The sequence below is a fragment of the Scomber japonicus genome, chromosome 5, assembly GCF_027409825.1.
Source record: "Scomber japonicus isolate fScoJap1 chromosome 5, fScoJap1.pri, whole genome shotgun sequence".
In the NCBI taxonomy this organism is placed as follows: domain Eukaryota; kingdom Metazoa; phylum Chordata; class Actinopteri; order Scombriformes; family Scombridae; genus Scomber; species Scomber japonicus.
The window spans coordinates 23,648,293-23,660,932 of NC_070582.1; the positions used below are offsets into that span (position 1 = coordinate 23,648,293).

General features: G+C 40.2%; 1 protein-coding gene across 1 annotated transcript in view; it reads left to right on the forward strand.

Moving 5' to 3' along the window:
* Positions 1 to 2,497: 2,497 nt before the first annotated feature.
* mrpl23 (mitochondrial ribosomal protein L23) overlaps positions 2,498 to 12,640 on the forward strand; it is a 38,549-nt gene continuing 28,406 nt past the window's right edge. The window contains exons 1-2 of the mRNA XM_053319545.1: positions 2,498 to 2,614; positions 3,841 to 3,963. Coding sequence (XP_053175520.1) covers positions 2,595 to 2,614; positions 3,841 to 3,963 — 143 coding nt within the window. The 5' untranslated portion in view covers positions 2,498 to 2,594. The remainder of the gene's footprint in view (positions 2,615 to 3,840; positions 3,964 to 12,640) is intronic.

Genomic DNA, 12,640 nt, shown 5'->3' on the forward strand with positions numbered 1-12,640 from the left:
AAAACTATTCACTTCAGCTGACAAACTTTTCCATCTTCTCGTCTGGATCTTCAATTTACTGTTTCCCTTTTTTCTTCTCAAGGATATTCAATACCAACAACTTCTCCCCGGCTGCCTAAGAGCTGAAGGGGGAAAGTTTCCATGCGGCCCCAGCTCCCACTCTTGGCGGGACAATCCCATTGTAGACCAAACTGTTTCCCTCTATCCACCTCTGCTCCCCCTCCCCAACTTTCTCCCTCTTTGTCCTGTCACACAAACAGCCACTTTCCACTGCCCCAGACCTGAACCTTCATTCCAGTTCTTTGTCTAACTCTCTCTCTATCTCTCTCTCTTTCACACACACACACACACACACACACACACACACACACACACAGAGAGACAGACAGACAGACAAGCGGTGTCTCATTTAGTTGTAAATATACTGTGGGCATTGTCGAGTGTCTGACTTATAATTAATAAAGACTGATTGATGACCGAACTCAAACTCAAAATGACGGTACATTTCTACCTGAGGAGACTATTGGTGATATCTGCATGTGTGATAGGCTTGTGTGTGTGTCTGCTTGCATGTGTGTGAGTGTGTGGCACATATGAAGTGTGGTAACTATAAAGACTACGTTGTTTAGTGTCCGTTAACAAGAATATGACTTTTGCAAAACTGAACCATAAGCAAAAGAAAAATAAGATTACAAAGACCAAATTTAAAAAGTAATGAGAGCTTTAGAGCTTTCACAGGCTTTTGCCCTGGCTATTTGGAAAGCAATAAAGCCTCATATATCAGGTTTATATTCTTAACAACCACTGAAATTAGATAATATGATTACATTTTATCTTGCATCAAAGATCTCAACTGTGTGCATTAACAAACAGGCTTGAATCGCATCTATAAATGGCAGAGTTGGACAACAGTGTGAGACCGGACCTTTGGCTGAAGGTTGCACTGGTTCATGTTGCTGGCCCCCTCCAATCCCTCTAGACCTGGCCTGGTCTGCTACTGGTTGGAGTCTTGCTAAACATTGGCACCCTGAGTGAGGTAATGAGTGCAGCTACTGCTACTGCACCCGCAGCAAGTTCAGGCCAAGGGAGAGATAGGGGGCATACGAATGTGGAAATCAATCTTACGCACATAACACATGCACACATGCACACATCCAACCCTGAAGTAAATGAATCATTATTGTTTATATTGTTAATCTATGAAGTTTCTTCACCTCTTGCCCTAGATTGCCAGCACCTTCAGTTGTTCCAGTAAGCTCAGAAAGGTCATTAATTACTTGACATATTAGAAATGAGATGTTTTTCCCGTATATGTTTAGACTGACTTAGCACGCACTACTTTCTCATGTTACTCTGCTTCACACCCTCTCAAGTACAAGTGCACACATTCGCAGCAGCTGCAGCAGGGACAATGATTATGAAAGAAAGGGAGATGAGCTCTGGCTAGTGCGGGATTTGAGCCAGTAATCATCTAGCAACAAACCACTTGCCTGCCATGCATAAATTATAACACAATAATACTGGAACACCTGATGGAACATGGATTTTAAAGTTAATGGGACCCAGTTTAACTTAATAATTTATTTTATTGGACAATTCAATGTTGTAAAGTGTAACAGGCAGTGGACACCAAACATTACAATATAGCTATGTTTTGACCTTTATGAATTGATACTCTCGTATCAGCTGTCAGATGGACCAAAGCAACAAGTAAACAACCAGATGGCATGAACATTTTTCTTTTTCTTGAGGGGCGACAGGACATTCCGATATAGTGTGATAAATGCCTGTGCCAACTGGTGAACATTACAACAACTGCATAATAATCAAATGCCTAACTGCCCTCCAGCACCCTCCACACACACAGACACACAGACACAGACACAGACACACACACACACACACAGACACACACACACACACACACACACACACACTATGGCATCTTAACTGATGGAAACTTCCCTCTCTGGTATAGTGTGGGCTGTCAGTGTGGTCAGTTTCCTGCCAGTTCTGAACCAGCTGAGCCAGGGACTCATGTTCCACTCAGGGGGTCTTCAATCACTCTTAGCCCTGCTGCAGTCATATTGTAGTGGATTTGAGGTCAGACACTGGGGCACAGGGTCTGGAGGAGTGACGGGATGAAGTCTCCCTCTGCTGCTGTCTCATTTATATGCACCCTGAGAAAATACTCTCAGCTATGACATTCACAAAATGGAAGCCCATTCTTGAAAAGTGTATGAGCTCTGTTTGTTGTTGTCCAAGGAGGAGATTATAGCAACTGGTCCAAATGGATTTAAACATACTTCCTTGACCTGGTGTAGTGCAAGCAAGCAACATTATCTCAGGATTTTAAGATAAACAAAACTCAGATGTACTGATACACCCACAGGGCCTACTGAGTCCTTATTTTAACCTAGGAACTACACATACATTCAGGCTGAAAACTTTCAAGGGCATTGACGACATCCAGTGCGCATGTGCAGCAGATTGTTCCCGGAAATACATCCCTGCACGTGTAGCAATTGACAACCTTGGAAAGACTACAGAACAACTAGCTGGCAGCTTATGTCTCACAACGAACCGCTCCAGTGATGCCAGTAACAAGACTATTGTAAGTGCCATTTTTGGTTTTGGCCATTTCAAGCCGTAAACAAGCGCAAGCATTACACTGCTGTTAGTCACCTTTCTAGCAGCTAGCATCTCAGCTAATCTTAGCATCCCTCAGACCTTCCAGCTCCAGTCCTTCCACTGGTCCCCCCAAATAGTTTTCATAGACATTGTATTACACATTGTCGGTACGTTTTTAAATCCGCCATTTATGTGCTCACCGTGTCTCTCAAATGACGCTAACGTTTCGCAGCAAGACTGTAGCTAGTATTAGCCAGGTATGCTAAAAACATCCTGCGTTAAACCAGCAGTGTCGTTGTGCCTGTTGCCATGACAAACCGCTCGGTGCAGAGGTTCATCAATGAAAAACTGTTTTGTGCATTGCAACACAATAGTCACAGCTGATTAATTGTTGTTATTTGATTTTCAAGTGTTGCGACCTATAAGTTATGTGTGTAGTCAATGGCTGCTCTCTTCTGTAAAATCCTGAAGTTTGTGGAAGCAAACAGTGCAAGAAGAAGTATTCACATCCTTTTATTAAAGTAAAAATTCCAACCCTAAAAATAAAATATTACATATTAGTAAATGTCTTGCAAAATTCGACTTGTGTCATACATAGAACGGCAAAATAAATTTAAATGGGCCTTACCTTCAGCCAGTGCTGTAGTAGAGATGTCAGATATCCTTAATGAGATTTAGCCAGTTCTCCACTGTCCAGAAGCGGCCCAGTTATCCTTGTAATGCACTCAATGAAACTCTTAGTGCCATTTTATCCTTAAGATCTTGAGTCTCTTTCATATGACTACCCACACAAAAAAATACTGTCATGTACATTCAAATGAGATCAAAAAGATGTCTTGAGGCGCCAGGTGCTTTCAGAGAAGAAGCTCTGATAAACCCACTACACACTACCCGCCCAGCACCAAGCAACAGACAGACAAAGATAGCCACTAGCTGGTGAACATAGTGGAGTAAAGAGACAGATACTTCCACACAGCTGGAAGAGCAGGCATCACATGAAGGCATAGAGTTTGATTTGTGTGGTTTGGATGGCACATAGGAAACAGTGGTTAGATTCTGTGGCTTTTCATTAAAAAGCTGTCTTTTCAAACCCATAATATAAAAATATCTAATATCTTTGTAGTCATTAGTGTGATTGTAGGAAATGAAACAGCATGTATGGGAATTATACTGTACATCTTGAGAGCCGGCCTCTTTTCCTCTTCTCAGATATCCTCTCTACCAGTTGGGCAACCCTCAGCTGAGGATCTTCAGACCCAACTGGTTCCTGACTCTGGTGAGGCCAGGAAAAGAGATGCCTCCTGACACTGCCCAGTTTCGCATCCCAATGGTGTAAGTCTCTGCTTACAGATCTTTCCTTTTGTCATGTAGAGAGGAAACCTGAGTACGGTACTGTTATTTAACTCCACACAATTAGTGGTCAGGCCATGTTATATATCATTTAAAAGGACTGCTATTAGAAATGACAACTGAGAGCTGGTTCCTGTTTTAGAAGTAATTATAGGCAGCAGTGCAAAACCTCAAATATTCTTATTATTGGCATGCCACTCAATATATTGAATATATACTCAATACTAATATATAGCTTACAGGTGGATGCTCCATCTCCTCATTAATTGATTAGTATCACATTTCCACACAGGCCAGTATGATGTCCTCACATTGCTTGTTTTGTTAAATCTGTAGTTCAGACCCTCACAGTATACAATTTACAATAATACAAAACAAAGACAACTACAATAATCTGTTCACTAAAGCCTATACAGAGAATGAGTGGATAAGGAGAGGTGTAATGGCTTGAATGATCTGCTATACGTTTTGGTCATTTCATCCTTTTTTGGGTACAGTCGCTTCAATAATTCAATGTTTATGTGATGGAGGCAGTATGTGGGTCCATAAATCTATTTCCCTAGATTGTTACACCATCTTCAGGATTAAACTACATATAGTGCCACCAAATACTCTGTGTGGCTAATGTGGCTCTGTGCTCAATGGAACTGACCCCTGAAATCTTAGCAATATTTCTTTACATAAAAGATAGAAAAAGTGGACACTGATGCCCACTTTTGACACCCACTTGCACAGAGATTAATAGATGTATATTTTTCCATGAATGGGGAAACCTAAAGACAGAAACTTTTACACCTCTCATCTACAAACAAATCCTGATTTTCCTTTACTTGTATTTACAATAATGAGGTTACTGTGAATGAACATTTTTGCTTCAATTTAGACTAGTATTTCCTTGCCACTATTTTCACCGTGTGTCCATCACAGAAATGCACAAGTAGTGAATTACTTGTTAGATATACAATAAACTGCACATTCTGTTTTTTGCACTTTGTATAGTGGTAAATGAGACAATTGGTTTCACATATATTTCTCTGTACTGAGTTTTTAAATTCACTTCACTCATAACTTTGAGTGCTTCACTGACCACGTTTATTTACTATTAAGAACTGCCAAAATTATGTTAAAAACCAAAGTTAACACAAAACGACTGCAAGTGAAGACTGCAATATGTTCCATCCTGCTCCTCATGAAGAGGGAAATGTTGACCACTGTCCATATGATCAAATGTCTCTCTTTAATGTAATGAATTGAGAGGACAGGGTTTGCTAGCACTCTATATCTGTTTTATTTATTTCTGTAAAATACTTTACGGTAGTACAATCCATGCAGAAAAGAGGGACCATCTTTGTTTATGAATAAAATTGTCTTATATATTGTAATTCTACCAGTTTTAAGGGTTTTTGTAGATTATTGTTTTTCTAGTTTGGTTTTTGTTGTTGTTTGAGACAAATGGTGTCACTGTTAAAGTGCACAAGAGTTGATCCTGAAATGTCTATGAAGTGAAAAAAAGTGAACTCTGGCACCCTCTACTTACCTCTAATTGTCAACATCAGTGTTTTTCAGACGAGACATTTCTAACATGTTATTATTAAGCATTACAAATGTAAAATCTGATTGGACGTGATTTAAAGTTTAAGGACAATTACATTTATAGTTTCCCTTGTTGCAGTATCTCTTTTTAGTAACACATATTTTTTTTTAAACTGCCACTGCCCACATATACAACTCTTCATTGTTTTCAGCCTACACATTGTTCCAACTGTAAATTGGTGGACTCACATCAACACAAATGCAAAAGAATCAGTTATTTCATCTTGCATCAAATATATTTTAGGTTGTTAATATTGTTATACCATAGTCATTTATATTTTACTGTCATATATTTTAGTATTTTAGTGGCATTCAGGCCTGTGTTATAATGACCATATGTTTTACATTTTAGGCTGCAATCATTTGCAGTCTTGTCTAGTCTAGTAAGCTGCTGCCTGCATTGTGGCCACAAGGTGGTGTGACAGCCTCAAAAACAGAAATTGGAGGCATCAGTTGTCAACATTATAGACAATTCCTTCCACCTTATGGCTGTCTTTAGTGAGCTCAGTTGCAATGATGACTTGTGGAAGGCTTACACTAGCAGTGAGGTGGGAGGTGAAGTCAAAAGTGTACGTCTTTGGCACCATAGTAAACGTTTGAGTCATGTTATAGACCACCAGACATTAAACTTTATTCACAAAAAGGAGCCAATATTAATACAGTTCAATTCAAGTTTATTTGTCATTTACATGTGTGCACATGAAACGAAATTTGTACTCAGGTCCAGCAGTGTACAATACGATGAGTAAGTCAAAAAAAAAAGCTATAATAAATAAATCACAGAATCAGGCTAAAAAAATATAAATAAAACAACACTAATAATATGTCTACTCAGAAAATGAGACAAAATGTTCTTGATTGCTCTCCAGAACCCATGTCCAATGGAGTATGCTGTATGTAACATAACTTTACTGCCTCCCAATTTCCCACATGAATGCTCCCTTGCTATATATATCTAAATATGTTGTTTTTTATGTTACGACTGGTGAAATTGGTTGGTTTGGACAATACGTATTATGTCATAAAACGCAACAGGAGGTTCTCACCAGTCAGCCTTCAGTAGTGATGAGCTGATTTTGACTACCTCTGCGAGCCAAGGTCACTGAGGTTAGCAGTGCTCCTCAGGCGATGAGAGGCCCAGAGCCCACACCGGGGAGAAAAACTGAAGTTTGAGGCAGATCATCTGTGTGTCTCTGGTGGGGTTTAGACCATAATCTGTTCATCCAGGTGCCTGGCCTCCCACTCTGATTCTTGCTTCTTCTCTGCCAAACTCCTAGGGTGCTTATGTAATTGTGTGTGTGTGTGTGTGTGTGTGTGTGTGTGTGTGTGTGTGTGTGTGTGTGTGTGTGTGTGTGTGTGTGTGTGTGTGTGTGTGTGTGTGTGTGTGTGTGTGTGTGTGTGCGCGCACGCTTGTCAGTGTGGGTGAGTCAGTTTGTGAGACTTGTGTGTGTCTTGTGTATATATGCACAAAAGTGGGTAAGTGCAGGGTGCGTGTGTGTTTATAAGGGTGTGTAAGGGTTTTTTTTCTTACAGTCTTGGATGCCTGGGAGAGGTGCATGGCTGATAGATATGCTGCTGGGGCCTCACGGTGCGCTTAATACACTGTTATTTTTTGTTTTACTTTTCATATACACAATGTAGTAAATGGACACACATGGAGAGACAGTGACACAAACCAAATATCACTCCCACTCCCAGCTTATTGATGTGTCTGAGTCATTACGGCAGTGAAAGCTGTTATAGTTATGACTCTTGGGGTAGGCGGTGTTAGTGTTGATAAGTTGTTGTAGTGCCGAGCAGCTGTTAATGAGAAGTAGTAATGTTGGCCTTCTCAGAGCAATAACACAAGGTGGCCTTTGTCTCAAAGACACCTGGGAGCTAGATATGCGTAGTTGTCTGTCTTGTTTTTGCTTTTTTTCTTGTTTTTGCAGCCTTCGTGATATCACTCACTTTCTATCTTCTGTGCATGTCTTTCTCTCTCCTCTCCTCTCCTCTCCTCTCCTCTCCTCTCCTCCTGTCACACCCTGGGCTCTCCTGTTTATTGTGCTTTACTTGAACGCTTTGCAACACGTCCAAAACCAATCCCTCTTTGGCAATTGTTGTTTAAGACACCTGGGCTGCGTTCTCTCGTAGTTCTTTTTCTACCTGCTAGAGGGAAGTATTTGTTTGTCTTTTTGATTGTTCTCAAACCTTTTGTGCTATGTTAGTATTTTCTCTCTGCCCTTGAAGGAACATCATCAAATTTCTAGGTTTCCACCCACACACACACCTCTTGTGCCTCAGCTGGCATGGCTAGAGGCCAGCGCTGACACACACAAAGAAAGGAACACAACGCTGAACGTTGTGTTCAGTCTACTACTCAGTCACATTTCATGCTACTATTCTGTTTAATAACTATGAAACCAGACCACGTTGCGGTTTCTAACTGTAATCTGACTTGAGCAAACTGACCCTGCTACACAGCAGCTCACATGGTCTTTCCACTCCGACAACTGTACAATACCTATTGGATCAACTCTGTTATGATCATCATGGTAATCACTCTGGTTCTGTTCGCTTGCTCCACTTTCATAAACACATGGCTGAAGTTGGAAACCAGGTCATTTTTCACGCTAATTAACCTCAGTATATTGTCGTAGGAAGTCATTTAGTGAGCGGGTCGAGGAGTGTAACTAACTGCAGAGTCTTTACTGACCTGTCTTTCCGTAAGGAGTTTAGTGACTCCTGGTGACCTGTTCTTTGATCTATTTCTGTTCTATTGTCAGACCGAAATCCGAACAATAAATGTAATCCTTCACACGCTGCTCTTATATTCTCAACTTCTCAACTGTCTCTTCTCTCCCTAAGTCTCAGGTTCCTCAATGGCTTTCCTTCTAAACAAAGTCTGCCATTATGATCTTGATACTTAGTGTTGAGCAACTTCTGTGTATGTATTGTCTCTGTAGATGGGAGGGTTAAGATAGTGAGTGTGCGTATCTCGACCCAAACCTGACAATGGGGCAGGCTGACAATGAGGAGCGGCTTTCTTTTGCCTTTCATCTGCGCAGAAAACAAATCTCCTGTTTCATTCTCACCACTAAGCCGCTCTGACACAATGTACTTTGATGTTGTGTGTGCGTCTGTGTGTGTATGGACTGTTTGGTTTACCTTGGATGTTTACCCCATGGAGTGTTAATAAAGGTTACACGTAAAATAAAGTCTGAGAGCCAACACACAACATTTCTCTAGGGCCAATCCAGTTGTGTTTCTTGTCATGAGGTATGCTCCTGCTCTTTTGAGACCGCAGCTTGTAGTGTAAGTTTCTCGTCTTTCAGTCAGTGCGATGTTCTTCTTTGCTAATGCATATTTCTTGTCTTTGGCATCAGTCATCATGATATTTTCCACTTGTAACATTACATAATTTTCCAGTATTTGCAGCTGGTGCAAGAACAATTCAGACAGCTAATCCTGTCAACAAATTAACAAATTAACATGTGTCAGGTTTAATAGGGGTTTGGCAGTCACCATTTTTGTAAGGGAACTTGAATCTGGGCCAGATAGTTTCTGATGATGTGTTGAAGGTTTGAGGTTCATCCCAACTGCAGTAAGCGCCTGTCGTCTGCAACTCTACATCACCTCTATGTGTGGCTGCATCCTCTTCTTTTCCATTCCCTTGTAAGTCTTAAAGTTGATCTGCCAACCAGAAAGGCACCATAAAAAACCCAAATGTAGATGCAGCCCAGTTTCTATCAAACAGGGAGCCACATTAAAAGCCTTCCAGTGGTTTGCCAAGTCAAGTTGCTAAAACAAGCAACCTTTCCAAGGAGGATTCATGGTAACCACAAGAAGCATGATGGTCACTGAATCATCCCTACACAAAGTGATATTCATCTTTAAACAAGAAGGACATGACAATAGCAACAGTCACCATTTTTTGGATCAAATGTTGTTATAGCTGTTACAAATTTACAATGACTGTGGCATGGCATTCAGTTTACACAGTAGGGTACACACACCATTTTTGAAACATGACTCATCATGATGACTGTGAATCTTGTCCCGAAGATAAAACTAAATTACCAGGAAAAAAAAGTTTCACATAACATTTATTCAATTGCCCACTTTCCCACTGCTAAACCAACTATTTGTCATTATATCCAGTAAAATGGTCTACATTTTCCTTGTGAAAATAGGTCAGGTTAAGCCTGCAGGTGTCAGCAATACACTGAGTAAAATTGAAAGCACTAATGTGTTCATACACACACACTTGTATAATACCAGTTAGAGTTGGGAATATTGACCAGTTCACACCAGTGCATTTTACCCTGATTTAAAAAAAAACAACAAAAAAAAACCTGTTACAATTTGGGATGCTTGGGATTGTTTCTAACATCGTAACATATTTTCATTGGTAAAATCCAATTTATTTACATGTATATATTAGTAGAGGCCCTATGTCTTGGTCATTCAGAAGTATGATCAATGTTTTGTGGCCATATAGCTTTAGTTTGAGCTACCTTCAATTTCTTTATCTGCGTCATGAAAGTGCTGGACTGAGCAGTAATCTAAATGGGATAGGACTAATATATAAACAGCTTGTTTGATGGTATTTGTTGGCACCATCATCCCAGCACAACTGATAGACCTCTTCTCATGTTACACATAATTTTAAAAATCTGTTTAATTTATAACACATTTCTAACAGTTCTCTCAAAGCTCTCATTTTTGGCATACAAAATCTGTAAAGGTTTTGTGCTCAATTGACCCAAACAGTTAATTTTTAGAAACATTAAGTATTTTAATATTTACAACCCGTTCTACCACCAACTGCAAGTCCTTTTATAAAGTATTAGTACATTGATCAGTTAAGGATGCTGTCATATATATTGTTGAGTCGTCTGCATATTTAGAGATTTCATGTGTTTTAATTTCTCCATTAAAGAATGATTTATCATGTTGAAGGCAGTGCATATTTTAATTTGCTCATAATATTTACCTTTTAGTTTTATGTAGTACTCGTAGAGTGTCATATTATAAGAATGCTTATATTCACTACCTCAGATATTAATATTTGTATTACAATGGGAAAGGTCTTACTCTGTCTGTATCTGTTGCTCCAAATGGCTGGGACCCTAAAAAAATTAAAACTTACGATTTCCTCTGCTGCTTCTTAGGTGGAGGCAAAGGTCTTCCCCCGAATCTGAATGACTTGTTTTCTTTTAAATAAAGTTATATCAGGGTTTTCAGCACCTAGAAACATAATTCAGCCAGATCTGCTAAACCTTAGTCTTCATTCAATATTTGTCATGTATTATTTTTGGTTGAGGATGATTGTCAGTCAGTAGCTGTATAGAGTATCCTTTATATACAATGGAGGCACTACCCAGTCACCTGGCAGATGTTCTTTTAGCACTAGCACATTAATAGACTGTGTGGCAGGCAGTAATCTCTGAACGGACTATATTCACTGTCTTTGTCAAACACTGTCAAAGCTGCCTCTGTCCTGTCTTGCACTTTTCTGAGTGTGCCCTTTCACCTACTTTATTCATATGCGGTAGGAGCACAGGTGTAAATGGAGTTAAACTAGTGGAAGTGATACTCACAATCTCCTTGGCTCAGGTTCAGTGCAGTTAAAGGATTATATTTGATAGCAGCCGACAGAGGTGTGAGTGTTAATCTGCAGATTGACGAATTTGCTATTGTCACACATAAACTACTATCAATGCGGTGCAAAACAAAGGCATCAAGTTTACCGTGTTTCTTCATCCATGCCTGCATCCCTTCAGGGACCTGTTTCTTAGCGCCACTTGATATCGGATTTAAGTGTTCTGTCTTCATTCTCCACCTCCCCTTGAACAATGCAGAACAATATAACTTTTAAATTGTTGTCTTCAAGGTTCACTGACAATGATGCCAGTGTGCCTGTTTTTAACCTGCTTGGCAACAACGGGACATGATTGAACCTAATACGTTGGCTGCGTTATCTGATGCCCTTCTAGGTTTTGTGTTTGGAGTTCTTTCATCGTCTTGGGCAAGGAATCTTTGTAGCATGTGTGTCTGCATATAAATATACACCAGTTGCTGAGGAACGATGCCTTTAGCCTTGGCAGTTGCTGGAGACAGGTTTTCATTCTTCCTGAGAGGCAGAAGTGTGAAAGGTTAGCTTGCAGAGTCAGATGGGTGTTTACACTGGGATGATCAGATGCTGCCTGCATCACTATTGGAGACACCACGCCCTTTGTCTAAGTTTAGCCTTGTTTATGTACACGCTTAGCTTGACATTTTCTACTCAGCTTTCATCCCAAGTCTTTCTCTAAGGCTGGATTCCAGTTTGTAGCTGAGATGTGAATCATGTATTGACTCAGGTTAGAGAGAAAACCACTACCTAATGCTACCCCTGTGAATCTAAAATACTGTATTTTTGTGTGTGTGGATGTATTTATAGAATATCTATAAATATCTAAGTAGAGAGTATTTAAATGTGTATATGCAGACATACTTATTTTTTTATGTTTTCCATATCATGTGTTACTTTTATTGATAAATGATTTATCATTAGTTTGTTAGTATTGTCTCATTGTTTTGCCTAATACCTGTTCATATAGCACATTTGTACATCTGTGGGCATCATGTGAAGAGTAACAGATGTGACGGTGCTTGCGCATACTTCATATATCCTATCTCTCTGTTAGTGGTGGCTGGATAATTGGAGTGGTAAAGGCAGCAGGGGTTTAGAAAATATTCTCCTCATTAATCAGGATCAGTGTTCCCTCTGCTAATGATCCAGAGGAGACCTCGCAGTCCCCAAGCCACTTTCCTCTCTTCCAGTTCCCCGCCCCTGCTTTCTAGGAAAACCCGTCTCCCAGCGCAATCACTCTCTCTTTCTTCCTCTCTTGATCTCAAGTACCACCGGTCACTCCGCTCTGCTTCACTGCCCTCTGGCACACACACTATGAGACTGGGCTTGTGGGGGGAGGTGGATGCAAATGGAGCAGAAAGGCGCATCTGTGTGCCACATCTTAGGAAACACGTCTCTCTTCTCTCAACTGGATAAAAGGAGACGAATAGCCCCAAAGAGACCGTAACA